The sequence below is a fragment of the Sander lucioperca genome, chromosome 15 (assembly GCF_008315115.2).
Source record: "Sander lucioperca isolate FBNREF2018 chromosome 15, SLUC_FBN_1.2, whole genome shotgun sequence".
NCBI lineage: Eukaryota > Metazoa > Chordata > Actinopteri > Perciformes > Percidae > Sander > Sander lucioperca.
In genome coordinates this window covers 17578336-17605777 of record NC_050187.1, presented here as the reverse complement: position 1 = coordinate 17605777, position 27442 = coordinate 17578336, and the positions used below count along the sequence as shown (strand labels likewise).

Below are 27442 nucleotides of genomic sequence, written 5' to 3'. Positions count from 1 at the left end.
TTAGTTTATAGGTGCAGTCAAGTTACAAGAGACTGTGAAGAAAACTAATAGAGATCATTTTAATCATTTGAAAAAAATAATCTATTATGAGGACAGCTTTTAGCAGCCACTTGTGGTACTGTACCTTAAGGCACGTTGGCAATGGCATCTAGTTTTGGCCATGGTTGTTGCCACATGGCTAGCTGCCTTCTGTTGGAATCCAGGCTAAGCATAACGTATGCCTTCCATCACAATGAAGCTCTTGTCATTGGTTGATTTTTATGACTCAGTTCCCATCACTTAACAGTTTAACATTGAAAAAGAAGAAACACAAAAGTATCTACAGTTGGATTTAAAAATACACATATTTAATGTTGTAGTTTCGGTTAATATTTTCTCGGCAAGTAAATTTTGAATCGGCACTAATGAGTCATACAAACAAACTAAATTAAAATTAGTTTCACTGTCCTACATTTAAAGAGAAAATGTTCTTTTCTATAAGGCCAATGGCTCATTGGCATCATAGTCTGTAGTTTCATATAAAATATTAATGTGTCTCTTCGAGTCTTTTAAGTCTAGCCAAGTTAACACTTGCAGCACACCTAAACCCCATATCAAACAGCAGCAGCTGCAGAGAAGCCCCAAGCCACCTCAGCTTAATCCAATTTGACTGGCCATCACTGTGGGCGATGCTGGATGGAACATTATGTGAGGTGCATAGAGCTTTTTACTCTGCATTAGTGGAGAGGGATTTATCAGTCCACTTTTGACTCTGCTATGAAAAAATAAATTGGTCTAATGCTAATATGTATGCTGTTATGTCCCAGTGAGTGATAAAATGAACAATCTGGCATTCATCAGTATTAGTGACGAGACTGGGTGGAAACTGTGGGTATGTTGACAGGTGGCTTATCATATTTGCACAACTTTAACTACTCATAAATAACAAACAGAAATTGTTTAAGAAACATCTCACACTATTGGAAATGATTTCTGTTTTTAAATTCTCTTTGACCTTGAAATGTGAGATGCACATGTTGGACAACCTCCATTTCTGTTGCTTGGATGCTTCACAGCCTGCACATATTTTGGAAACTGGTGAATTGTCTGAGGAGTCTGGGCCCCAGTGACGGAGAAGGTGCAGAAATAAGCTTTTAGCTAATCCATGCCAAACATATCAGACATCTGTCACTCGCAGTGCCGGCCAGCCTTCTGCTTTCGCGAGCTCATTTGGCACTTGGAACTAAAGATTCCGGGAGACAATCTTCAGATTATGCTGCTATATATCTGCTTCTATACTTTTCATGATGCATGCACTCTGTTCTCGCTGCCAACATCTCAGGGGCTCCCTGTGGTTTAAATGTCAGAAAGACGCTCATTCCAACTGACAGAATTAATTTACAGTCAACTCAGCAAGCGGGGCCCTCAAATGATAGGATGCACCATCAGGAGATAATGACACTCACCTGAGCTGCAGCACTGTGAAAACAAATAACATGTGAACAGTTGCAGAAACACTGGCATTGTGATGACCTCGAAACAAACAATTATAACAGTAGAATTTTCATGTGACAGAAAGTATGGCCAGATCATGTTGATAATCCTTGACAAAAAAAAACATGAGCAGGTATTGTCCATTTATTTTCACACACTCAAAACACATGTTATATTCATCACATCCTCTTGTTATCTCTGTTTCTCTCTCTCTCATAACAGATGGTGAGAGGGATTCACTCCTGGGTCAGATACATACACAGAACAGGTACTGTGTACAGTAGTAACTCAATACTCTTTCCTGTCGAGTCATGGAAAAGTGTTTTTCACAACGGATCAATTTGAAGAACAAAGTTTGCTGAATGGTATAGCCTGCAATATTAACACTACTTGACACGCTTGTGTTAGCACGGTAACGGTTGCTTCCTAGTGGGCTCTAATAATCAGAAATAGATGTGGTGTGATAATTGCAGCATTACAGGTGCCTCTATATGAGTAACATATTGCTGTAAAATTAGTTGGGATGGCAGAGAAAGAAAGAAGAGAGAATATAAGACAGACAGCAGTGCAGTTAACCCAATTATATGTTTCATGTTTCCATTTCATCCAGACTGGAGATATCAGCTCCTGAAGAACAAAGAAAAATCCCATAAAGCAGACAGAGGACGAGAAAGTCAGCTTTAAAAGCACCTGGGAGTGAAACTAGTCAAATATGCTGACAAAGAGCAGCTCACAGGGATTATGTAATGCTGTGTTGACGGTTCATTTGACAACGATGTGTTAAAGAGGCCCCAATAGGTTTTTGCCTTTACATTAAGCCCCCACTATTAAGTTAGTTCAATTGGCTCGACTGAGCAAATTGTATTTCTTTAAATCGTGAAATGGAAACATAATCTTGTGCCTAAATAGGGAGGTTTAAAGGCAATGAGATTCAGTGTGCCTGGAAATGTAAAACTGAAAAGCTTTGGCACCCTCTGCTGTTAAAGTGATTTCCAGAAGGCGGCTATTTACACAGACCTGATGTCGTGATGCACACATGGCAGAGGGCAGGAGGAATGCGTACAGCTCGACTGAAAGGAAGATGAAAGAAATGGCTCCTTTGTGAGATTTTAGGACACTATGATGCTCTAATTAACCCTCCCATCAGAGTGATTTTGTTGTTTTAATGGAACTCATCTGGATAAATATTTGACTAATTTTAAGGGTCATCTCTTATTCATCACAGGAATCCGCAAGTCTCTATATAAAAAAGCAAAAAGTCTCTATATAAAAGAGAAAAAACGCTTCTCCAATTTAGTTTTCTTTTTTCTTTCTCCAGGTCATGATTCCCAAAGGAGCAACCAGACTAATTGTTGCTGTTGGTTGTTTCATATTCACCTAATACCTTGCAGCCTTTTTCGTGCTCCCAGGAGTACCGCACATTACATTTGCTCGGCAGTGCTTTGCCTGCATGGTGTAGTTTGCTTTGGTTATCCGGGGTGAACTAAGACAAACATTAATTGGTGGCACAGGATCCTCTGCTATGTACCTGCTGTGAGCCCACACGCCGCTTCGGTGTGGCAACCCCATCATCCTTCCCATCCGAAATCTCCTCTGACAGGGCCAGCAGCACCGAGCTCCTGGTTATCATTTATCATCCCAGCAGATTGGCTCATGCAACACACGACAGACTGATGGGTCATCCTCATGCTGGGGACCTGGCTGGAGTAAAGCCGCGGCCAGTTGTCTGCATGATTGCAGCGCTGAGAAATGGAGAGGAGGGCTTGTCATTAAAGAGAAAGGAGGGACACATCTAATTCATCTCGCTAGTCATCGCTGTGCAGTATAAGTGCTTCAGACAGCTCCAATATCGTATTAGCACACCTGCACAGGCCCCAAGAGGATAGAATAGGGCTTCTTAGTGGTGTTCCTCACCAGCTCCCTCGGAGATGTACACCAGAGATTACCCCATTAATATATCCCACAACTCACTGGGGTGGGCGGGGTAGCTTCCCTCCAATGCACATCTGTAGGATTCCACAGGTGGCCTCCCCTACGCACTGGGAGGTACCCTGATTGCTTTCAGAAACAGCTCAGTTGAGGATGTTGGATGGGCTTTGTCTGCTGCAGTGTTGTAACCTCTTTACAAGGCATCCAGTCACTTCTTTCAATGGTCAGCCAATTTTATTTTTGACTTAAAACAACACTTTTCATCGTCACTCCACTTCATTTATTGTGAATGCCTTGAGTTGATCAAAGAATGGTGGTTGACAGGTCATCATTAAGTTATAATCCAGCCCCAACTTTATTTGTTATTCTTAAGATCTTGTACAAAGCAATAAATGCATACTTATGAGCAAGGAGTATTGTTTTGAAAAGGTCAGGCCCCACACAAACAATGATCTGCTCCATCAACTAGGAGGTGACTTTATGGATTCACTGGGATATTTCCTGTAGCCTCTACACATTAATGAGCTTAATTCCATAGCAATGCTCAACTAGGGAATCTCTCTCTCTCTCTCCCTGACTGTCACCATGGATACTGACTCTTATTGTGTGTTAATGGGGCAGACATGGACAGTTTTGGCTGGCTTTTATCTGTTCACAAGCCTAGATTTCACTCTCCAACTTTATATAAACTGTTGTATAAAATGTTTTAACCTGGATATCTATTTTAACGGAAAATACTTTTGCATTTCACTTTTTGGCATCCAGCATCTCAGCTGTCGCCTTGTTACTCAACTGATGGGATAGACAAACTTTGACAGGTCCAACTCAATATTGCAAGGTGAGTGAATTGTGCCACATATTATTACTGGTTTAATAAACAAGTGAACAAACAATAACATTATAATAGGCGTAGGTTTGAAAAAATACAGAGGATTCCATTATTACAATTACAATTTATTTTTTAGAAAAGACTAATCATTTTCTGAGCGCTAAATCTGTGAAAACTCAGCCATCCACGCTGATACATTCAACTAGTTATAATAGAATTGAAATGCTGGTGTAGGAAAATTCGCTGAGAAGTTGTGTTGTGCAATTTTAAATGGACTGTCTGGTTGTGATGACAGAGGCACAGTTTACCATGACCATTCATGCTGTTGAAAGCAGCTCTCTGGGCAGATGTGATCAGCAAGGCAGTGTCTCCCTCCAGTCCAAATTGACAAGCCAGACCAGACTCAGGAGATGGATATCACAAGGGACAGCTGAGCTGCAGGAAACTAGTGGTGCAGGCAGTTTTCAGCCAGTCTCATTACAGCAGACAGGTTGATCCAGGCAATTGGTCCTCAGAGAAGGTTGACTCCAAAGCACTAATTGTGTAATACAGTATAGGATGACGATTATGAAACAATCCCCTGGTGTAAGGAATGGGATGCTTTAAAAACATTTTTAGGAATATGTGAGCTGTATTTTAAGCAGCATGCTGTGGCAGTATTAAACAATGTAGTGTGAGAAAATATATTGTTCAATGCACTTGCAAACAAATTCCTCAATGTATAATTTCAGACAGGCCACATTAGTCAGAAGTGAAACTGTGAATGGGCAATTTATTCCAACTGTGTACTCTACAATTGCAATCACAAGTCAAATGAAGGAAACATCTTGTCTACAATTTGCTCATTTACCTCATTTTGTAACAGGGCATTGTTTGTTGCTTGTCTACTTCTTAACATAAAAGCATCAGATCAATTATCGCCAATGCACGGTCTGTCTCCATTTCAGTCTTCTCTAATGTGTCTCACTCACCATGGCAAGAGCCTAATCTCTGAGCATTAATCTTTATTATTCAGCAGAGCCACAGCAGAATTAGAATCACCAACAATATAGGCCTACTCAAGGTCATGGTAAAAAAAGAAAGAGAATAAAAATAAATGTTACACAGATTAATAAATCAAAGTGTATGACCCAATCAAAATGTAAGTGGAACACTCAGTATTGATTGAAGTGTCCTCATTCTGCTGAGTAAAACCGTACTGAATACATATTTCATAACACAGCCAAAGACACTAAAGTGGTTCAATTGAAAGATGTTTGCTTTTCACTTACTACTTGTTCTATGAATCTAGCAATTACGCATTCTGCGGCTGTAATTCTCATCTACTGTGCTCTGGGAATGCAAAGTGCCTAAGACAAGCAGTTGTCCCCAAACATGCTGTGAGAGTAGACAGATCATTGGTCAATTTGCTGATTGGATACTCATGTTATGTGCAGCAGCCAATACTGACCTTGTACAGTACGCACAATGAATTTCTCAAAATCAAATTGGGAAAAATAATAAAAAAATGTGTCAAAGAGATGTTAAAGGAAAAGGTGGACACATTCAAGCTTTTTTTGTACTGTATGCTGACTTTTTGCTTCGGACATGCAGCTTGCTTGAGCCTCAACATATGTAGTCATCAAGGGCATATTTTAGACTCCTTTGACAGGGTTCTGATTTTAATATGAGTCAGAGGGAAACACTAAGAAGTCAATCAACTCATGGAACTATAATTACCTTAAATAACTAGCTAGCTACAGCTGATACGATCTGCTTATGACAGTTGTCATTTCAAAAGTTGCCGACTAGAAATAGTAAGCCTGCTTTGTTTACCCCTCTCTCTAATTAAGGGTCCATTGATTAAAAAAACATTTTGAGTGGTAAAACTGCCACCGTTATCGTTATCATATCTTCTTATATCATCTTTCATTCACGTATTTAGATTATTATGAAGTTTGTATTAGAAAAACTGTATGGAAACAAAAAAAATCAATAAAACTTCCACAATTGCGCAAAACATTTTCACCCTTGCTTGAGGTGTTTTTTTGCCTTTGTCAAAAAAGAGTTGAGGGATATGGGATAAGGAAATGCCTTTGCTGAATAAGTTCGGACATACCAAACATGTAACTCGCAGGACTAATCAGCTGTTTCCGCTGGCATCGTCTTACCTGATATTATCATATTACTGGTTCTCAACCTTTATTTCTTCAACCCTTCTCTACTCTGTTCTCTCTACTGTTTAATGGCAGATTACAGCCATGCAAACCTATAGCACCAACTTCTGGCCAAACTACACCATAGCCTAGTTTATTCGCTCCAAACCAGTTGATGGAAAAGCTCCTAATTTGCTTTTTGTAGGGCGACGTTTCAAAAAGCTTAAAATTTGCTTGACAGTTGAATGGAAAACGGCTATTGTAAAGCATGACAGGCGTAGCAAGAGGGATTTGGTTTGTGTTGGTCAGAAATTATTTCCCTAATTAGTCAAATTAAAACCCTACCACTTTACCTTAATGTAACTTGTAGTGTTCTTCTTTATTGGAATGTTTACCTGTATTTTTTAAAAGACATAGAAGTCTTACACCATGTTTTAATCCACTAGTGCATATCCACCCACTGGGATGTGGTCATTTATCCAGGTAAAGAACCTTGTACTGTTTAAATAATAAATAAAAGCGTATCTGCCAGTGAAAATTACTAAATGAGTTGTGGTTGTCCTGTCGACAAGAAATTGTTCGATGCTTGAAAAGTTTCTTATCAGTTCACTTGAGTGATTACGAAAGAATTTCATTCTCCATTGTCTGATGGGGAGGCTAATTATTTTATCACAGAAATTTTAATTAGCTGTATCTCAGAGTTGTCCACGGAGCTACAAAAGCTACAATAGATAGAGCAAATAGTGTATGTGAGGCTTTTTATAGAAAGAGCATCACATAGAATAGTACAAAGAAAATATGGTTGGTACAGGATGAATGAGGAAGCATTGCTTATGATAAAATGCAATGCATTTGGCACAGCTTAAAGGAATGTCAGTATAACTGTAGAGCACAAGGCAGTCAGCAGTTGCATGAATGTTTGAGTTGTAAAAGACTCACCAGAATCTGATTTCTACATACACTTACATCAGTGAAGAGATGCATGTGATGAAAGGACTGTGATCAGGTTGCATTATGCTTGAGATTAATTGAATTTTAGGGGTTAAAAGTGAAGATGACAGAGATTGATTAGTGGCTCATGATTGATTGGTGACACTATAGCCTATAGAAGACAATTGAGCACGCTAACGGCAATGACAAAATTATGGGGTTAACTCATATCTGACTCTATTATTAATGGCTAAGCAGCTATTTTCCATGCATCTTCAAATTGTCAGTGTTTTTCTATCCCGCCCCTCCACTTCCTCATTGACAGGAAAATGAAAATGTGGCAGGTGATTTGTTGGAAAGATAGTTTGTTATTGTGTGCATTCAGAATTTATAATTGCCAAGGTGACCTATGATCTCCTTGATTAACAAGGACACAGCTCTCTATCGTGACTGCTGCGGGGCTATTTCCAGAGCCCTTTGTCAGCATGATTTCTCTGCCTTTTTGTACTGAATGAATCACAATAATATGCTATCAGTCATCCATATTTTCTACCTTAAGACCCTGTGAAATTATAATGAAGTTTTCCTAATTTACTTATTGGAATTGTAACACCTATAACAAGGGGAGTCTTGGGATGTTCCACATTAATTGACACGTGCCGTGACTGCAAGAAAAAAAAAAAACATTTGTAAAATAAAGCATGAATATTGTAGGTTTAAGTCTGTCATCCAACCTGCTGTTAAAGATTAAGTTTTCAAGTCAGGAATGCTTGTCAATCCACAGTGTAGGGGCTAAGGCTCATGGAATATTTACACAGCCAGAGAGGGGGGGATTGCGAGAGTCTAAGGCCTGGTGGTTGGAACCACATTCAAAGGAAACGATAAAGGCCCTGAGGATTCATGCAGTGCAGCATTGTCTCTGTAAAAAAAGAGAAAAAAAACAACAAAAAACTGGAACAATGCTGATGGAAAATACCTTGATTTAAAATTCAGTTCTAAACCCAGGCATGGAAAAGACAAATATGAGTGTGAGCAGAATGTAAATGTAAAGCAGAGCTGTATGCGGTCACACATGCATGACAGGCCCGACATATTTTTTTCCTGAATGATAAATTCCAGTTAAAGAAATTGCACCTATTGAAGCTCAGTGGTATCTTCTCCCAATAAGGCTACCCGGCAAGCATCTGCAAAGCTCACTTACAGGTTTTCTCGCATTTGATTTCTACTCATATATTTATCTTCCCAAGGATCATCTGAATTATGCCTGGTTTCTTACACATGTATTAAAAATGAAAGTGAATTTATTAATATTTATACCGAGCCATATGGTAAACAAGTAACTCTGTGGCTGGGAGATTTGGTCCAGTTTGGTGGATGTCAGCATCATTCCTCTAAAAGGAGAAAATTCCTTTGAGTAGACAGCAGACTGGTATATTTAACATCAAAAAGACCTGGCAAGGAAAGTAATGAAAGATACTGATAGAAAGCACACTTGTCATCATGGCGATTTTACAATACCGTTGATGTTTGATTGCCTTTTTTGTGACTGCTAGAGATAGCAGCCACTGATGACACAAAAATTGCTCTTTAAAAGTCCCAATAAAGAGCTAAAATGGGAAAAAAAAATTTCACTTTGTTCACAATCATTCTTATTATGATGTACATGTTTCAACAATGAATGACAAAAATATGATTAAAACGGCCCAAATCCCATTAAATCCCAAAAGTGCCAGTGACCATAAAAATGACAGCCAATGACCGCATTACAGATTTCTCAACCCCTCCTTTTTCCTCCAGCCTTCCCATCATATAAAACCTGCCAAATTGCAATTTTAAAAGTAGCAATGTAGTTGGTGCATTGCTTGGTTTGCACCTGTAAACCTAGTTTTCATGTTTGTGTCCTGCTGGCTGGACTGTATTTATTTTTGGAAGAACCAGGATTTGTGATTATTTCCATCCAAACATCCTGCTTCTTCCAGAAAAATATCAAACCGCTGAAGCAAAACAACATCAGTTTTCCCTGTATTTGTGAGCACTACATCTTAGCTTTAGAGGATTTGCTTATTCAAATACTGAACACTTTGTGTGTGGATCACTGCTTGCTCAACTGTATACTTAAGTTACACTAGAATGATTAATTAAAGACAGCACCCACACTGTTAGAGCAACCAGACTCATTTTAAGCCTCATCATCTTTACTCTACACGCGCTGTTGTTGGTAGACTGTTATCAATAAACACAATGTTTGTGACTGTCAACTATTAATCACAAAACACACAGTTAGAGCTAGTCCTAAAACCCCAGCCATCCAAACAGAGTAGCCACCCTCAAATAAAACCTATCTCAGATAAGCACTGGGTTTATTTACCCCTGTACAGCAGCTCTATCACTTTGATTTTCATTTCCTAAATAGATTAATCTGTGTCATTAATGTTAACAATTTTGGTCAAGTTCAAGGTTCATCAATGCTTTTAGCTCTTCTGCCTGCAGCAGCAAGGGTTAAACGCAGCACAGTCACTGCTGTTAAAAGATGAGATCATATCACCCCTATAAAGCATTTTTACACTGTTGACAAACTGACTTTTAGATTTCCCTGATTATTGCAAAGACGATGCAGTGTCAGAAGCACAGTTACATTCAGACTGGGAACACCATATGAGACAGACCTTGGCCTAATGTCTCTGAGCAGAGAAGTTTAAAGACTTGGCTCTTACTGTGGAGGCTATCAGAGTGCAGTATGTCAGTACACCATACATTTCACCTCATTAATCAAGCAAGGTTATTCTACGTTTAAATCTAAAGTGGGGTTTAAGTTGGAAGAGCATGTCTCAGCAAATGAGGTAGTACAGTCTGTGAAGAAAATTTGAAAAACATTTTCACTTATGAAATAATGATGTTTATTTAAATTTTAATGTTTCACGGCTATTACATGTTCCATATATTTTGATAAAAATTGAACTTTTGAAACCTTGACAAATGACATGAATATCCAGATGTGCATGTTTAAAGGATCACAATGATGATTTTTTTATGGCACTGTGTTTTCCTGAGGGGCTCGGAGAGAGAATGACTTACTCAATATGACAATAAATGCAAATGTTTGAAGTGGTATGAGTGTTGCTGATGTTGGTAAGTAAAAATCAAATGAACAAAAGCATTATTATCTTCCCTCAGCATTGTATTAGACTGAACATTAGTTGCTTTCATTATATTAAAATCCAAATTGAGTTGCTAGCAAAAATAAATGTGGTTAATAATGCATTGGTATTGACTAGCAATGGATCATGTGAGCTCAGGAGTCAAAAGGCTCATATCCCACACATGGGAAGTCATTTTGATACATCGATTGCATGTGCAATATGTCGTCAAAGAGCCTCAACTATGCATATTTTTGACAGACATTGATTATCTCAAACGCCTGCTCATACAGTTAACACACATTTCCCTTTGCACTCACTTGAAGTGTTTATGATTGCCATACAAGAAGAAGCGCAAGAACTGCCCTTAGCACTTAACCTCATCATGACTACGACACTCTGCAATTTCTGTAACAGTTTTTAATTAAATATGAAGAAAAATGGGAAAACAGCCCTTGAAGGGATGCAAGGAAAGTGCCCACACTTTAATTTGTTAATAGAGCGGTACATCATTAGTGTAATGATTGCATCGAACCATAGGACACAAGCCTGTATACTGTATACTGATAATGACATCCAGTAGACATGATGCATGATGAAGAACATTATTTTAAGCGTGAATCCATGAAATAGTAAGTAAGTAAGTAATAGAAATAGTTTGTGAGCGTGTGAAAGGAGTCAAACTAAATGTGTTTGTGGATATCCTACATACATACATTTTCACAAGTTTCTTTGGCATTGCCATTTCAGTGAAAGGGATTGTGCTCTTCTATTCATGTCCCAGGGTAGGTTACTGCTTCCGTATTGAATCATGTTACTCTAAATAGTGAGATCTGAGAGTTCCTGCTGTGAGATTATTGTTTGTTTGTTTGTTTTTACATGAAACTGTAGGACAAAGAGACACTTTACAGGTTCACAGGAAATGGTCTGCCATGCTAGCTGCTCTGTGAGGCCGTACCGAGGCCTAGTGGTGCTTTGAGCGAAATGCTAAAATAGGCAAGCTGACATGCACACAATGATAATGTTAACATGTTCACTATCTTAGTTTAGCCTGGTAGCTTGTTTAGGCTACATTTGCTAATTGGCCATAAACACAAGGTACAGATGAGGCTGGTGGGAATGTCATTAGATTTTAAAGTATTTGGTCATTAACCAAAGTATCGAAAAATCTAAATTTTGACCTGATGGCGGCGCTACGTGAAAAAGTCTGAATCACTTTTCTTACTAGGATTCACTCACTAGAGACCATTGATATATGCTCCAAATTTCACAACAATCCATCCAATATATGTCAAAATATTATACTCAAAACCAAAAAAACGTCCTTGGGTACTTTGAAACTACAATGATACTTTTTTTTTTTTTTTTTTTTTTTTACTTTTTTTTAACCTTTATTTAACAAAGAGAGTCGCCTTGAGATTAAGTATCTGTTTTTCAAGGGAGACAGGGAGCAGCATAAATAAAAACACATTATTACAGACAGAAAACACTATATACTGTAGCAGGGAAAGGCACACGTACCGCTTGTGAATGGCAATTTGCTGGAGAAAAAGTAGCAGTGCAGTTGTAAAGAGACAAGAACACACTCCCAGATCTGACCATTAAAGAAATATATAACTCCTGTAATGATAAATGATGTAATAAGTTATTCCACAACAGCACAGGAGGATACACAACAGAATTCAGCACTTCAAGAAAAACTTTTTTCAGACGTGCTCATTTGGGGTTTACCAATAAGTCATCCAGCTGAGATTCCTACAGGGAGAAAAGCGCACTATCACTGTGGTCAGACAAATGTAACATATGGACTACCTCGTGGTGACTGAGTTGATCTGAAAGTCTGAATACATTTCACTGGTGTCTGGAGAATGTATCCTGTGTGTGTGTGTGTGTGCCTGTATGCAGTGGTAGGTACAAAGAAAACCCATAATTTTTCTATGAGAGTGATAGTTCATATATTCTTAAAACAGTCATGCTATAGTGATTCATAATGGTTGGTTTACATCAACAGACTGATGTTTATCACATGATCAATACACTGATATTTATCACGAGATTTTGTAATGGACTTGAATGCTGTAAAACAGCCATTATATCAAACAGACGTACAATTCAGTGCACACACACACACACATACACACACACACACACACACACACACACACACACACACACACACGTGTGAGCGCAGGCTCAGTCACACCAACAGGAGCAGGTGATAATAGAGCTATTCTTTATGCGAGGTCATGAATAATTCAAAGTCCATGTGCTCAAACAGACTCTTGACTTGACAGAATAATGTGACAGATTCTACAACTGCTATTGGATGTGAAATATCACAAATGTTTTAGAGATTCGAGCAAGTGATAACCAATCTGCTGTGTGAACTAGTAAGCTCTAACAGAATGCAATGACAAGATATGTCAGAATTATGAATGTATATGTTTATATAATTTTACATTTTCAAACCATGGCAAGGAATTAATCTTTTATATGAGATATCACATTGTCATTGTAATTGCACAATGATGCACACCATTCCACTGTCGACCGGACCTCATGTCATTATTACTTATTCAAATCTGACTAAATGGAACCACATTTCCTTATGGATGTCTTCTTTTCTCCTAGTTGCCAAATGACCAAACGTGCAGGGTGTCATTTGGACTCTGGAAACGTCTTTGCAGCAGAGAGTGATGGCAGCTTATCTAAAGCTTGGCAATTGGCCACCCCATGAGTCAGTGGAGAGATACTTATTGTGTTTTCATTGTTCAATAAGACTTTGCATGAATTTCTTCCACCTCTTAGCTTACTGAGCCAAAAGCTCCCTAAACGCCAAAGTCTGGAAAGAGTGGCTGGCTCGAGGTCACCCCTGATGTTTCACTGGGTGCCTGGGGAAGACTGGATTTAGAAAGCTACTGCAGTCACAGACCATGGCAACCAACTGTGCTGAATTACTTCAATCTCCTTTATAAGTTTGGCAACAGATTAACAATGTTGTAAACGCTGCTTGGGACAGGATGTTGGGGATATCAACAAGTTCTTTCAGATTCTCATACACTGCTGTGGCTGATACTCAGTTCTGGAGCATTCTTTGGAAAGGCTGGCTTGCAAACACTTCACACTGAAACTTCTTGGAAATAAATAAACAAATAGGCTCTTCATGCAGCATCTGCTCAGATGGAACACATTCAGTCAAGGCCTGAAAGAGACGGCCAGGCTAATGAGAGTTAACTGTGCACAGCAAAATGATTAGAGCAGCTGACCCAACCCTCAAAAAAAGAAAAAAAGGAAATGAAAGTGGAAAAAAACTATTGCTTGCATACCTGCACAGTTCAATCTAATGTCTCCCTTGTGAATATGCAAATGTTTAAAAATATGCAAATTAACTGAGCACCTACATGTGTGAAGGCACACTCTTTTCTATTTTAATGCAGATGAAGATTGTAGGCCTGTAATTATAAAGCTGATGCTTTATTTGCACCTGATAAAACAACACCCATTAAAACCCTCCCCCCCATCTTCAATGGGCAGGCGGTGTGATCAGCAGGCGATTCAGATGACTCCTCATCCTCATGTCCATTATAGTCCCATTCTCCCCATGTACTTAGGCAATGGAGGCTATTGCAGAGCCATTGATGCCGCATTGTCAGTGACCAACTGCTGAAGCCTGGAGCTTATAGGATTTAATTTACTGTGTTGATTGTTGAATCGCAGTGTCAGGGCAGATCTTTTTGAAAGAAGAAAAGGCATTGAAGCTGAAGCTGCCTTTATTTTTTAAGAAGGTCATGAACACATTTGTATTCTTACCTTGAATATGCTACACATATAAGCATTCCCCTGAGAGCACACGTCTAGAAGGTGGAGGGAAAAACTGCAGGTTTGAGCTGCACCTGTAAGATGCAAGACTACCTGGAACTTTCCAAAGAGGGCACAAGTTGCCCCTTAAGCATTTGTTCTTCCAGCAGCGTTAAATCGGCGAACAGGAAGACGTGCAGCGTGCTTCTACACCACCAACCAGTGAAGAAATCAAAACAACAGCGGATGTCACCCATCAGGAGAGGAGAGAAAAATTACCAAACACACCAGCGAGCTTCTCGGTCCCGCTGATAAGAGTGCGCAGGTTGTATTTATGCTCATGTCATTCTCATGCACTCCCCATTCCCCCTAAGAAAAAAAATAAAAGTCCACGAAATATTCCTGTTTTGGAGAACGCTGCAGCAGCGGCGTTGTCTGAGCACAACTGAGAGGGTCCAGTTCAGGGGGGAAACCCTTTTGACTCGAATTAAGGGGAGGCATAGGCTACATGAGAAAAAAAAGGAAGGAGGAGGGCAGGGAAGAAAGTATTGGTGGTGCCAGACGCAGCGGCAGTAAGAAACGTACGTACGTGCTTTATCTTAGCGGTTGAGTGTGTGACGTGATATTGCAGCCTGCTCCTGGAGCTCTGCAAGCACCAAGCAAAGCGCGTCTATTTCTCTCTCTGTTGTAACTCACTAGTCCCCAACATCTCACATCCACCCACTACGGATTCTTTTTTTCAACAGCTTTTTTTCCAGAGGGGGGGTTTGCGCGACTTGCCGGAGAAAACAGATCAGTGGGAATAGAGACGTGGAGTCTGCCGAATTAATTTATGGTAATACTGTAAGAATTGCCTCTCTTCTTTTCATCACTCCAAGAATTTCTTTCTCTCTGTGTCTCTCTCTCTATTTCTCGGTGGCTGTCGTGTGTTGTTGCGCTCCGTTTTGATGGGAAAAACCCAGAAGAAGAAGAAGAAGACGGGGGGGATATGAGCGGCCAGACCGGAGTGTAACGCATTTTATTTTCATCCATTGAACCATCTTGTTGCGCCGGACTTCTATTATCGGGAATGGGGAGCATTGATTCACTGGAAGACTGCAGAATTTATTTATAAAGGATGTGGTCAAGTATGTTGGAAAAATAGCCATAGCTTCCGCAGTGTAAGGTAAGATTATATTTATTATCATCATCATCATCATCATTCATATTATCACTATTGCATGGAGCTACTGAAGCAGCCGACAAGCTCATTTTTATATGTCATCCCTCATTTAAAGTTTAGCCTCCCCCTGTTAAATATTTGCCCTGTCTATTCAACATGATGGCTTTGGCGCTTTCATTCACTCACATTAGTCCAGGGTGCTTTACAGTTGATTTTTAAGAGCTGATCTCTCTCTTAAGAGGCAAAAATCACTTTAACGCACCGAGAGTCGAACTGACACTGCATGAGATGTAGCCCGTGTCTCTATATTCAGATGTCCTCTCGAGACGGAATTGCTCTTAGAAGCCCCGGCAATAAAATCTGCGTCTCTTGACGACCAATTTCTCATCTCCAAAATACTGATTTGCGTGTAGCCTTGGCCGTGAATCTTAAGGAATTATATGGATTTATCGCGACTAAAAGCTGATTTCACTAAACACTGCTGCTACAAATCCTTATGTAACTCATATATTATCCTGATGTGGTGTGACGGGCAGGTTTTAGTATTTTTATTTTTTTTTAAAAGGAAGAAGTTAGAGACATATCTTACCCTAAGTGCAAATGTATCTTTTCTGTGGACTCTGGTATCTATAACCTACTTGGAATTTCAACGCCCACACACACACACACACACACACACACACACACACATACACGCGCGCGCACACACACAGTTCGAGACACACACGTGCACGTTCTGCTGTGACACTGCTCACAGCTGCATTGCCTGTAGGATTAAAGCAATCAGGACATCGCATTGCATTCTCTTTCTTTCTCGCACTCAAACACACACACACACACACACACACACACACACACACACACACACACACACACACACACACACACACTCAGTCACACACAGTCAGTTTCTCTCTCTCTCTCTCACACACACACACACACACACACACACACACGCACACACGCACGCACGCACACACACACACACACACACACACACACACACACACACACACACACACACACACACACACACACACACAGGCTCTTTATCAAATTGCATTGTCAAGCCCTGAATTTCGGAGACATGCAGGTCGTGTACTGGACCGAAAGCGCGCATTCATGAGAGGAGCCATACAGTGACCAGGCGGACGCAGAAAGATATTTTCAGTCAATAAAATTTGCCTTCCTCGCATTATCTAAATGTCGTGTGAGGAAACAGACTAAATCCCGAAGAAAACAGCTTGATTTGAAAAAGATCCTGGTTACTGCGTAAAATGAGCAGTTGCATCCCACAGCTCTTTAGGACTGCACTGACTCACTGTTTTTTGATGTCAGATATTCTAAACAGCTATATCTGAATATCTCCAGGGATTGTGCTATACCAAATACGACCCAATTAATAATGTCTAAATGACTCACATTATTTCACCCCATAAAAAAATAAAATAAAAATAAATAATTAATTCCCGAAGCAACCACAAGGTGGCAATGTTTGCACAAAGTATAGTAATGAGGAAGGATGGATGGAGATGCAAAAGACGTTGCTGAGGTTAACGTGTTTTTTATTTATTTCCTCCCTACTTTCATGGTATAGGACGTGATTGGAAATTATGTGAAGCTCATCCATCAGACTTGAGAAAATATTTCTATCAAGTGTGATTGATGTGCTTGTCCTCTGCTTTAAAATCCCTTTGTGTAACTCTGTCCATCTCTCCTTGCAGGCCAAATGACATAGGATGAAGGCTGTTCGAAACCTGTTGATTTATATATTTTCCACCTATCTTCTGGTTATGTTTGGATTAACTGGTGCCCAAGATTATTGGTGTTCCACTCTGGTCAAGGGGGTCATTTATGGATCATATTCGGTGACTGAAATGTTTCCTAAGAACTATACAAACTGTACATGGACGCTGGAGAACCCAGACCCTACCAAATACAGCATCTACCTGAAGCTATACAAGCGAGACTTGAGCTGCTCTGAATATTCTTTGCTTGCTTATCAGTTTGATCATTACTCACACGAAAAGATCAATGAGTTGCTGAAAGTCAACGAGTCTATAGTGTACCTGTGCGATTCGAAGAATATTTATGTATTTTTGCTGTATGACAAGAATTTTGTTCAACTACGGAGAGTTTTCCCTTATGATTATAACGGATTGACACCACAAAAGCTGGATGAGGAGGAGAAGTCTATTGTGGAGTTTTTGGTGTTAAATAAGGCGAGCCCTAGCCAGTTTGGGTGTCAAGTGCTTTGTACATGGCTGGAAAACTGCCTGAAGTTAGAGAAAGGGACAGTGGAGACATGTGGGATCGTGTACACAAAATGCACATGTCCTCAGCATTTAGGCGATGGAGAATCAGAGAGCATGCTCATGCTCAACAACGTGGTTTTACCTTTAAATCCACAAACGGAGGGTTGCTTGTCACCCCAACTACAAGCTGGGCAGGTCTGCAATCTGAGTGCAGAAGTGAAACGACCTCCTAAAGAAGGTGAGTATCCTGTCATTTTCCTCCTTAATGCTGAAAAAGATATAGACTTAATGAACTACTGTATGCATAGATAAGATAGTAATCATGTCAAATGTGCACGTCAATCACTCCCTTCTCTGCCCTTATTGCATGTTTGAAGTGTGATGGCCCATGAAACAAAGAGCACACATAGATATAGAGACTGCGGTTGGCTCAGAAATGTGTCAACTTCAAGAACAAAGCTGCCAGAGGAGTTGGGTGTAGTAATGACCACAGCAGCACAAATCATACCACCTGCAGGGGGTCTTTCATTGGTTGGGCTGAATTAAAAATGCACTATCATTGCTGTGAATTTAAAATGGCTGTTTTTATACACATCAGCACAGAGTTAAAATGGCTGCAAATCCAAAGATAATTTTTTTTTCTGTTATACATTTACGGCAGTTGTCATCCTTACAAAGACCAACAGTGGCCGATATGGACGCATCCTTCGGTTTTTATTGACATTTTGACATGTCACGACGGATTCAGCAGCATTAGATTGGATCACATTGCTCATGCAATGCAACATTTAAAAATGTGTGGATAAGATTTAAGAGTTCTGTGCTTAGTCAAATCTTTAGCAACTAATAATTAAACATATTGAATAAAAGAGTGGTATTTTCAAAGCTGCTTCATTACATAGGGATGCTACTTGTCCAGTGTTGCCATAGAGCAATGAAACAGGTTTTCACTTTATGTTGGAATTGAGCAATAATTTACATCTAGTCAAGAACTTACAGAAGAAAATGACATTTTCAACAGTTTTAATTCAAACATGTGCACAAGTGCAGCACACATCATCCATACACATTCACATGTAGAAAGCTGAATGAACATTTGATAGTAAATGGTTATGATAACGACATAATGATTTTGTTCATTAGTGTCACTGGGTAGCAGGGGGGAGGTTTTGTAGTTAACACACTTGTGTAGCCCTTAGAATTACAAAAGGAGCCCTTCTTGACACATAGCTGCTTGCATTTAAACAGATAAAGATAGAATAGAAAAAACCCCAGAGGAATATGCTGCATACTTCAGAGGTGAGGTGCGTTTACCGTGAAACATAAAGGAGGGGCATTCATCATGGCACACTGAACCAAAAATAATGAGTCAACCTTTACATTTGGGTGGGGGGGCTGGGGGGAATAATGATAGCAGGAATGTTATGGAGCTATGTCCTTTGTGGCAAAAACAGTTGCTATAATAGCACGCCGGAGAACAGGTGGCAGTTTTCTAATCAAAAAGAACAGGTGAACATCGATTGCAGTAGCTGTTCGGTTGACTCCTGCTGACTGCAACATCACATTTTTAGGCATGTTTTTGAAACACATTCATACGGGAAGTATTATACCTAGATACTACTACGCCTAAGGTATTTGTAATGCTTTTATGAGAGTTCCTCTTCCAAATTTGAGTGGCTTGCCTCCATCAAGTCGGATGATAAAATCACTTGGAGTATCGTTCATCCACCCTTTCACTAGAGCCCTTAAGCAATAATGCAAAGTTTCTGATTCAGACTACCATTACAACTCACCCTGCAGTCAAGTAGCATGTGCAGTTATATCAAAAAGTATGACTCAGCTGTGTGTTTTCGTTGGATAATTTTATCTTTTAGTGAATCTCATGTTTAAATTACAATTTACTAGTAAGCATTGTGCTTATTTCCACAGAAAATTCTCTGCTCCAAAATAACATTTGACATTTTTTCTATCAGCATGTTAATAACGGCTTAAGAGCACAGCTTATTTTTTTCCCTCTCTCTCAGAAGATTTTCCACTAGCTTCTATTTATAGGGTCAGTTGATGGGAGGTTTGAATAAATCCGTTTTCATCTGGATAACGGGGAGATCACCACTGGGTTTAAAAGAGCACTGTGTCTCCTGTAGCATCATGGTGACAGAGTGGGTGTTCCTGATGAAGAATAAAGCATTACAAACAGTAAGGGCTCTATTTGATAAAATTGCTTGTCTTTGATCTTATCAGTTCCAGGAAGGGGATGGCTTCAGAGCACATCAAAGTAAAGCAGGGCTGGAGGTTGTATACTCCAGCCGTGCCACTGAAATGCCCCTCCAGTGTTTCACAGAGTGAGGATAACATTTTAAAGGTTAAAGCTCCTAACTATTTAAGGTGATTATGCAGACAAAGGACAGACACCATTCCTTGATATTGTGACATTCTGAAAACCACAGCGACACAATAAAAGCCTAAACAGATGTACTACTCGGATGACTCATTTATGCAGTTTTATTTTTATCACATTCTCCACTTCCATGACTAAAAGTTGTAAAAGGAGGCAGCACAGTTGCACTCACAGAAAGACAGATTTAATTCTGAGTCTATTTTTTTCCCTTTTGTGTTCTACATTGGTGTGGGTTTCCTCCCACATCCCACACATGCAAGTCAAGTGGGCTGATGACTCTGTGCTGCCCAAAGGTGAATGAATGGCTGTCTGTGTTAGCTCTGTGATGCCCTGGTGACTTGTCCTGGGTGTTTTCTTGCTTTTAATCCAATGAATGCTCGGATACGATAAGATAGGATAGGCTCCAGCTAGTGTGAATCTAAATTTTGGAGTATAGAATTCTTTTTTTAAACAGCTAGAAGAAAAAGCTAGGTAGAATTTTGTTTTGCAGATTCTCTATACTGTTACACATTTAAATTTCCCTGGTGCATTTATTTTGAAAAGATGGAGATTGAAAGTGCCTAAAGAGGCATTCAGTCAGTAGATAGAAACAGCAACCAAACATTTAAGAGTTCTCACCCAGCTATCTGCCATTTCCCTGTTCAATCATGTGCAGATGCCTGTGTTTACATGTATGCGAGCAATCCTCAAATTCACAATGCACCGTTCAAATCATCCACAAATTGCACTTGGCTCCAGGAAATAAACAACATCATGAAACCATTGTCCTGTTTTGTGGCTCAGCTTACTAGCCTGCCCTTAGCTTAGGAAAAGTGTCTTAGTCTTTGTTTCTTTTGGTTGGAACTTGCTAGTTTTTAAGGATCAGGGTCAAGGAGTGTCATTGTTTGAGAGGAATGCACTTTGTCACGTGTCCTCGAAGGTGTACACTGTTAATGAAGCCTCTAACAACCACGCCAATGTCCAGATTCCTCACTATTATATGACAACTGTCAAGTACACCTTTCAGTTCTCTAAAATATTGTCACTGAAAAGCCTACTTTTCTTTTAAAATTGAAAAGGGCAATCATTTTTTCATCCAAACATTATTGGGATTCTGTCAGATATTGCCATTTATGTAACTGTGCCCATCTCTGCCCCCACTTCCATTTCCGTGTTGTCATTGACTTATAGGGGAATAGATGATAAATGTGACAGTGACAGCAAGTTGCTTTCTGGAGATAAGAGTTCATAATTTGTTTCAAACCCAATTACGCTACAAAGAACTAAAGCTCATATGTATGTAAAATATTCAAATAAATATTTTATGAGTCCACAAAACGGGCCTCTAAATTCATTGTTAGTACAAGAAGTAGGTCAGGAATGACTGTGACATCACAGATTTGAGTCCAGATCCTCTGTTTTCCACTTGGGAAATGCAATATGTATACATTGTATCAAATTTTTTTTTGGTTTGTTTAACAGGGGTGGTTTAAGTCAACCACCGCTAAACTGACAACGTGGTAAAGGAATTTAACATGTCATTACTGCAAATATCAAAGGTTTTAATATAATATCCACTTTAAGACTAAATGCAAACACTTATTTGTGCAGTTGCTTATTTGATCCTTGCGGTTTCTGACGACACAGAGCGTGTGCCATGTGGAGAATGGCAATAGGATTTTATTGGCAAATGAAATGTGTGTGAAGCGTTCTAATGCACTGTCACCCGCCAAAGTCCTGAGCACTGCAGCAGCTCAGCCTAGCTGCCTCAAATAGTGAGGCCTTTTATTCACTTTGGATCTCAGTCAAGTCACTCAGTAGTCACACTGCATTATGCTCACCCCCATTGTTCAGTACACTTGGAGGCCATTTTAGTTCCAATTCAGTGAAGGATAGAGCTCAGCTCAACAGAACAGAATCTGTTTAATCTTAGACATGCATCATTTGTCTATAACTATACTTAATACCTTGAATATCCCATGTTCCAATTCTCCCTAAAATCCTAGGCTAAATTATTCCATATTTTAGCCTACTGCAAATAGTATACTTATGTTCTGCTCTTGGATTTTTAGGTACAGTATTTTCTCCCTGTTTTTGTAGCTGTCTTCTTTGTTCATTCTTTTGAATTCAACCTCCTGAGGCAGCTGCCTTGAGATGGAAAAGCTAAAGAATGCTAAGAAATGACAAGGTGAAGGCAAAAAAGTGTGATAGACTGTAGGACCCTGAGAATTAGCTTTGAGTGCCAGCCATTGTCTTTTTCCATTAACTGTATTCAATTTTGCCTTAAAAAAAAAGGACATTGCAGAGTGAGGAACGATTATGTTTTATGCTGTAATCAATTACATAGCTTTAGGTCGATTCCAGTTAGTTTTGTAAAACATATACATTATACTGGTAAAATTAGGTCAAACATTACACCACAATCTGCAAGACTGTAATTTTTAGGAAAAGATAATGGAGTCTGGGAGTGACTGTGAGTGAGCAGTTCTTTTCTGTGCAAGGCTCAAAAATGTACATATATAAACTGTATATTCTTTAAATGGCCGAAGTCGCTGTTTCTGGGTATAAAAAATCATGAGGCTCTGAGATGACTCCCAGGTCATTTTATACAGTGATATAAAACCACAAAAACTGTTGCCTTATGTAAAGTTCTGCTTAAAACACTCACACGTGGATGCAAATAGACTCTTTGGAACCACAAAAGTCTCAGTTTTTCAACCATTACACATTTATGGTACAATATAGTATGGAATCCAACACATGAGGCTAGGCATGTTTTTTTTTAGCATGGCAAGTTTAAATTTGTGCTTGTACAGTTATGCATAATACCAACTACCACCTTCTGATAATTGCTTTATTAAATGCCTTAAAAACCTATTTGCCTAAATAGCCTTTTACAATAAGAGATAGGGTCCAACATGAATAATACAATTAGCCTATCTGCCAAATTTCAATTAGTTTTGGTTATTCCACAGGGCTCAGTCAGAAAAAAGTGATGTCATGTATTTCTGTGCACCAATCACAGTTAAGCAACACCTGAATCAACATCAGTTTTATACATTTAAATGGGAGTCTCATCTCAAAGTTACAGTATTTATTCTTATTTCTCAGTTAACCTGCATAATATGTTAAGGACAGCTGGAATTGTTGGAATCTTTAGAATCAAGGTTTTCTTATTTTGGCTTACATATTAAAAGTATGCACTTTTAGTTTACCTTAAGTAATTTAGGTTAAAGCTATACTGTTTGGAAATATAAGTAAAGTACAAGTACTACAAATGTACACTTGAGAACAGTGCTAGAGTGAATGCACTTAGTTACAGTTTGATACTGACACTTACATATCAGAGCAAAGTCCCTGTAAATTGCCCAGAAAGGCTCAAACCTACATTTCTTGAATTAGTGCATCAACAGAGAGCCCATCTCCATCACTTTTTCAATGTCATGGAGGTGACAAGTCCACCTTTTTAACTTTACGGCTTACAATAAATACAATTGTAATAAAATGTGTGAGTAGCAGTTGTTTCCCATAATAATGTCATATTACAGCAGGAATCGTAATCAGAGTAATGGGTTCCGTAATGTATCTAATTCTTTGATGTGAGGCAGCCACACCTCTTGTCGTCGAAACTGTAGCGCGTCACCAGTTAAATCCTGCATAAGCAATGAGAAAACGTACATGTCTGATTTATTAGGGTGCATATTCCACCTGCATGCATGTTTCTTGTTATAAATTCCAAACAGCGGTAGATTTGTGTGCTGCACCAGATCCTACAACTACTCATAAATTCCTCTTGAAATGCCACAGATTCGCCTGTTTAGCACTCAAGCTCTTATTCAACTCTTTCAGCTTTACCCATTAAATAAAAATAACACAAAGCAACAAATCTAAACCACCACTGCGTTGTAGACGGTGAAAGTGTTTAACTGAGGCTGGTTTGATACACTGTTATGCATTATAAATGAAGTAAAGATAAATAGTAAGTCAGAATCTTATCTGCTTTATTTACTGGCCTTATGCTTATACCTATTTGCATAATTTTGTTTTAAAAATATGATATTTACACATAATGTGGTCTTGTGAGATTTTGGCAAAGCAAAAGAATGTTATGCCTAATAAATAATAATTTGCAATGAAAAGGTCTTAAAGCTCTTTATGTTAAAGACCTTTTTGTATTCCCACAGCAGAGAACTTATTCATTGTGTAGCACACTGGTGCTGCATCTATTTCCCCGTAGTGTCTGCACGGCTAAAGCTGATGCTGTTCTTTGTTAAAGGATCCATAGTGTGCTACGGTGCTGGTTCATCAGAACAACAGCAGTGCATACTTATCATGAAACATTTCAATTTGTAATTGCATGTCTTGCTTCTGGATGCTGTGACATCATAGCATCCAGTCTCTATTTTGCAATTTATGAGTAAAAGATAAGTGGACCTTATCAAACCTAAATCAAAGGAACAGTCACCATTGTGCTCTTGTTTCCTTTGACTTCAAAAAGATTTCTATATGAATGCAAACATGACAAGTAATGAGGCTATGTAGATGATGAAAAGTGTCTCATCTTCTTATTATACAAATTAGATTTGTTCACTGCCATCATTAGCATAATTCAGTAGTAACCATCATATCTGAAATCCCTGCCACAAAAAAGGAAAATGTTGTGAACACCTAATGAACGTGAACACCATGAACTTCTTTCCATTTTATCGAACTAGAACTGAGTGTGAAATGAAAGTTTGGTATCTTTGCTTCACAGCAGAAAGGAGCAATTCACCTCATTGTAAAAACTAAATTGGTCAACTACAATAGTGATTCTCATCTGACAAATTCATTTAGAAAGCAAAACCCTTCAGAGTGGGCCTCAGAAACCGCGCCATTCATCCTTCTAAGAAAACATGAACAACATTCACGAGTCTGTTACAGCTTTGCTTTACAGTTCTGAAGCGAGGGCAAGTCTTTGAAGCGTTAAGGGTGGATGAACACTGTCAGATGTCTTGAACATTTCTTGTCATTTTTTAAATAGGCTAAAAAAAGGATTATATTCTAACTCTTGTGTTGGCTGGCTTAATGTGGTAAATTTTTCATCAAGCCCTAGTTGTTCGTTTCCAGAGATGTTAATGTAAATTATGCACTGTGTTCAGCGTCTCTGTTGCATATTCCTGTATTTCAACCCAGTTCGTTTTGGCCTGTCATTGGATGGCTATTTCAGCCCACAGAGGAGAGGCATTTGCATTAACATCCACCCACAAAACCTAGTTAATGGGTCTGTCACTCAAATACAATGTCTGTGGTAAAGTCCATTTTTTTCTCAAGGGACTTCTGTAGCTACTCTCACGGATAGCCCCTCTGCAGAGTATGGCAAGTGTCTTTGTGTAGGTGTAATGGATAGTGCCTTCAAACTTACATGGTATACTATGATTTAAGGCAGAATACACACTTACATAATCAGTGTTGCGTAACAATAACATGTAGTCTACACATTCACTGGGGACTTAAAATGTTATGTTTCTAACATAGACTGTTAATATTAATGGACAGAGCATTTGGTTTGATCTCCATTGGTTTGTGGAGATCTGCTATGAGTCGTCGAGTTTGCCATTACGGGCGCAGCCATCCTGGTTGCGGATGTGACGATTTTAGACGAGAGGGAGGAGTGAGGGAGGAGTGAGGGAGGAGTGAGGGAGGAGCTTGGCAACGCTGCTTACACTCAACGTTACGTTACACACTTTCACTGGCAATCACATCACAGCCACGCCCTAAAACACCCCCTGTATTATCGCCGATTTTAAAATCAATGAGACCATAATTCAAAACATGTACATCATTAAGTATTGCAGAAGACGTAAAACTAGCGATTGAGACCATAAACTCATTATGAAAATGTTTACTGAGGTAATAAATCAAGTGAGAAGTGGATCACTTTCTCATAGACTTCTACAGAAACCAACCTCCTTTTGCTCTAAGGCATGGATACCTGTCTCGACCCGGGCCGGGTTCGGACAGATATTTAGAAATTATGGTCGTGTTCAGGTCGGGCTCGGTCACATCAGCACGATAAGGCATTTGTTGTAAAATGGTGCTGCGGCTCCTTTAAGAGAGCTCAGTGCGTGTGGGTGTGTTTGTGTGTGTGGTAGGCCTAAGTGGGCAGAAGAGTGATAGAGAAAGCAGACGTGTTGTATGCAACCGGAGCAGAGTTGGTGGAATAAGTTTAAGTTTAAGTTTTGTACACAGTGTGTGCGGTGTCCGAAATAAAACCCAGACTGAAAGCCAAGTTCATTAATTTGCTCACCAGAAACGGGATTTTAACCCCGACGTCATTCATTTTATAACGTCGGCCCTGGAGGTAACGAGTCTCCCCTGGTTTTCTGATCACGGTCGGAAACGAAGCAAGCAGGAAAGAACATTTATTAACATGCGCTTGTTCCCCCTGTGTGCGCTGATGCACTCATCTGTTGACATTTCCGAATGCCTTCCTACAGTTGCTTAATAAAAGTGGGCTTTCCACACAAAAACGTAGCCTACATGTGTCATTAGTATGAGAAAAAAATGAGATTTTAACTGTGTCGGGCTTGGGTCGGGCTCGGACATAAATTTCTTAATGCATCGGGGCGCGTTCGGTCACGGCTCTGTCGGACGCAGGACTCTATTTTGCAACCGCAAGTGTTGCCCCCTGCTGGAATTCAGATAGAATGCAGGTTTAACGCACTTAACACACATTTGCAGCACTTCGCCGAACCGGATGCTTTGTCCATTACTATTAACAGTCTATGGTTTCTAATGCAGAAATAATTTAGAAATCAAAACTTGATTTTTCATTATAACATTAATCAAGAACTAATACCATAGCAGCTACATAGTAGATTGCTAAATATAACATAACACGTAGTAACAGTAAGTGCTGACAATTAAGCATTTAGTCTGTAATGCAGTTTTACAGTCAATGGCATGAGCTAGAGGTGAATACCACTCAATAATTCACACATTGTTTTTTAATCTCAGATTGTACGATTTAAAACTTAACAACTCTTAAACAATCGTTCTCCTGACGCTGAAAATAAGGGAATCCTGACCGATTAGTCAGATTACAATGGGCAGGGTTTCTTCTTGTTGATTCCTCTAGGAAACTGTAGCGCCTCCCAGAAAAGAGAACAGAGCAAAAAGACTACATTACTGAGGATTTAAAAAATCATATACGTGGATTTTAAGCCAAGGTTAGTTTAGTATTACCGTCTATGTTGCATTTTACTGCTGTAGATGTTTAAGGCGAGTGCTAATTTGAACTCCTTTATATACTGTTCGGCAATTTAATCAACAGTGATGCATCATATTCTATAAGATCATAAATTTGTAGGATTGCTGTCCTGTGAGAACCACACATGTCGTTTTGTGATGAATTTCCAGTTAATCCAAGGGGGGG

The 27442-nt window shown here is 39.3% G+C and overlaps 1 protein-coding gene and 2 long non-coding RNA genes across 16 annotated transcripts in view; 2 read left to right on the top strand and 1 right to left on the bottom strand.

Annotated features, from left to right (window-relative positions):
* The first annotated feature begins 11877 nt into the window (after positions 1-11877).
* LOC116052509 lies at positions 11878-13512 on the top strand. Its single transcript, XR_004105599.2, has 2 exons — positions 11878-12340; positions 13065-13512. It is a non-coding gene; the product is annotated as an uncharacterized LOC116052509 (long non-coding RNA).
* A 345-nt stretch (positions 13513-13857) lies between these two features.
* Positions 13858-14627, bottom strand: LOC118493196. Its single transcript, XR_004895177.1, has 2 exons — positions 14244-14627; positions 13858-14163 (listed from the first exon to the last, which is right to left on the bottom strand). It is a non-coding gene; the product is annotated as an uncharacterized LOC118493196 (long non-coding RNA).
* Positions 14628-14884: 257 nt separating this feature from the next.
* adgrb3 (adhesion G protein-coupled receptor B3) overlaps positions 14885-27442 on the top strand; it is a 119059-nt gene continuing 106501 nt past the window's right edge. For 5 of the 14 annotated variants that reach the window (XM_035992091.1, XM_031303199.2, XM_031303192.2 and 2 more), the window contains exons 1-2: positions 14893-15396; positions 17118-17886. In XM_035992091.1, the coding sequence (XP_035847984.1) occupies positions 17133-17886 (754 nt within the window). In that variant the 5' untranslated portion in view covers positions 14893-15396; positions 17118-17132. Of the gene's footprint in view, positions 15397-17117; positions 17887-27442 lie in introns of those variants that run through there. The other 9 variants (XM_035992093.1, XM_035992090.1, XM_035992092.1 and 6 more) reach the window with 6 other exon arrangements.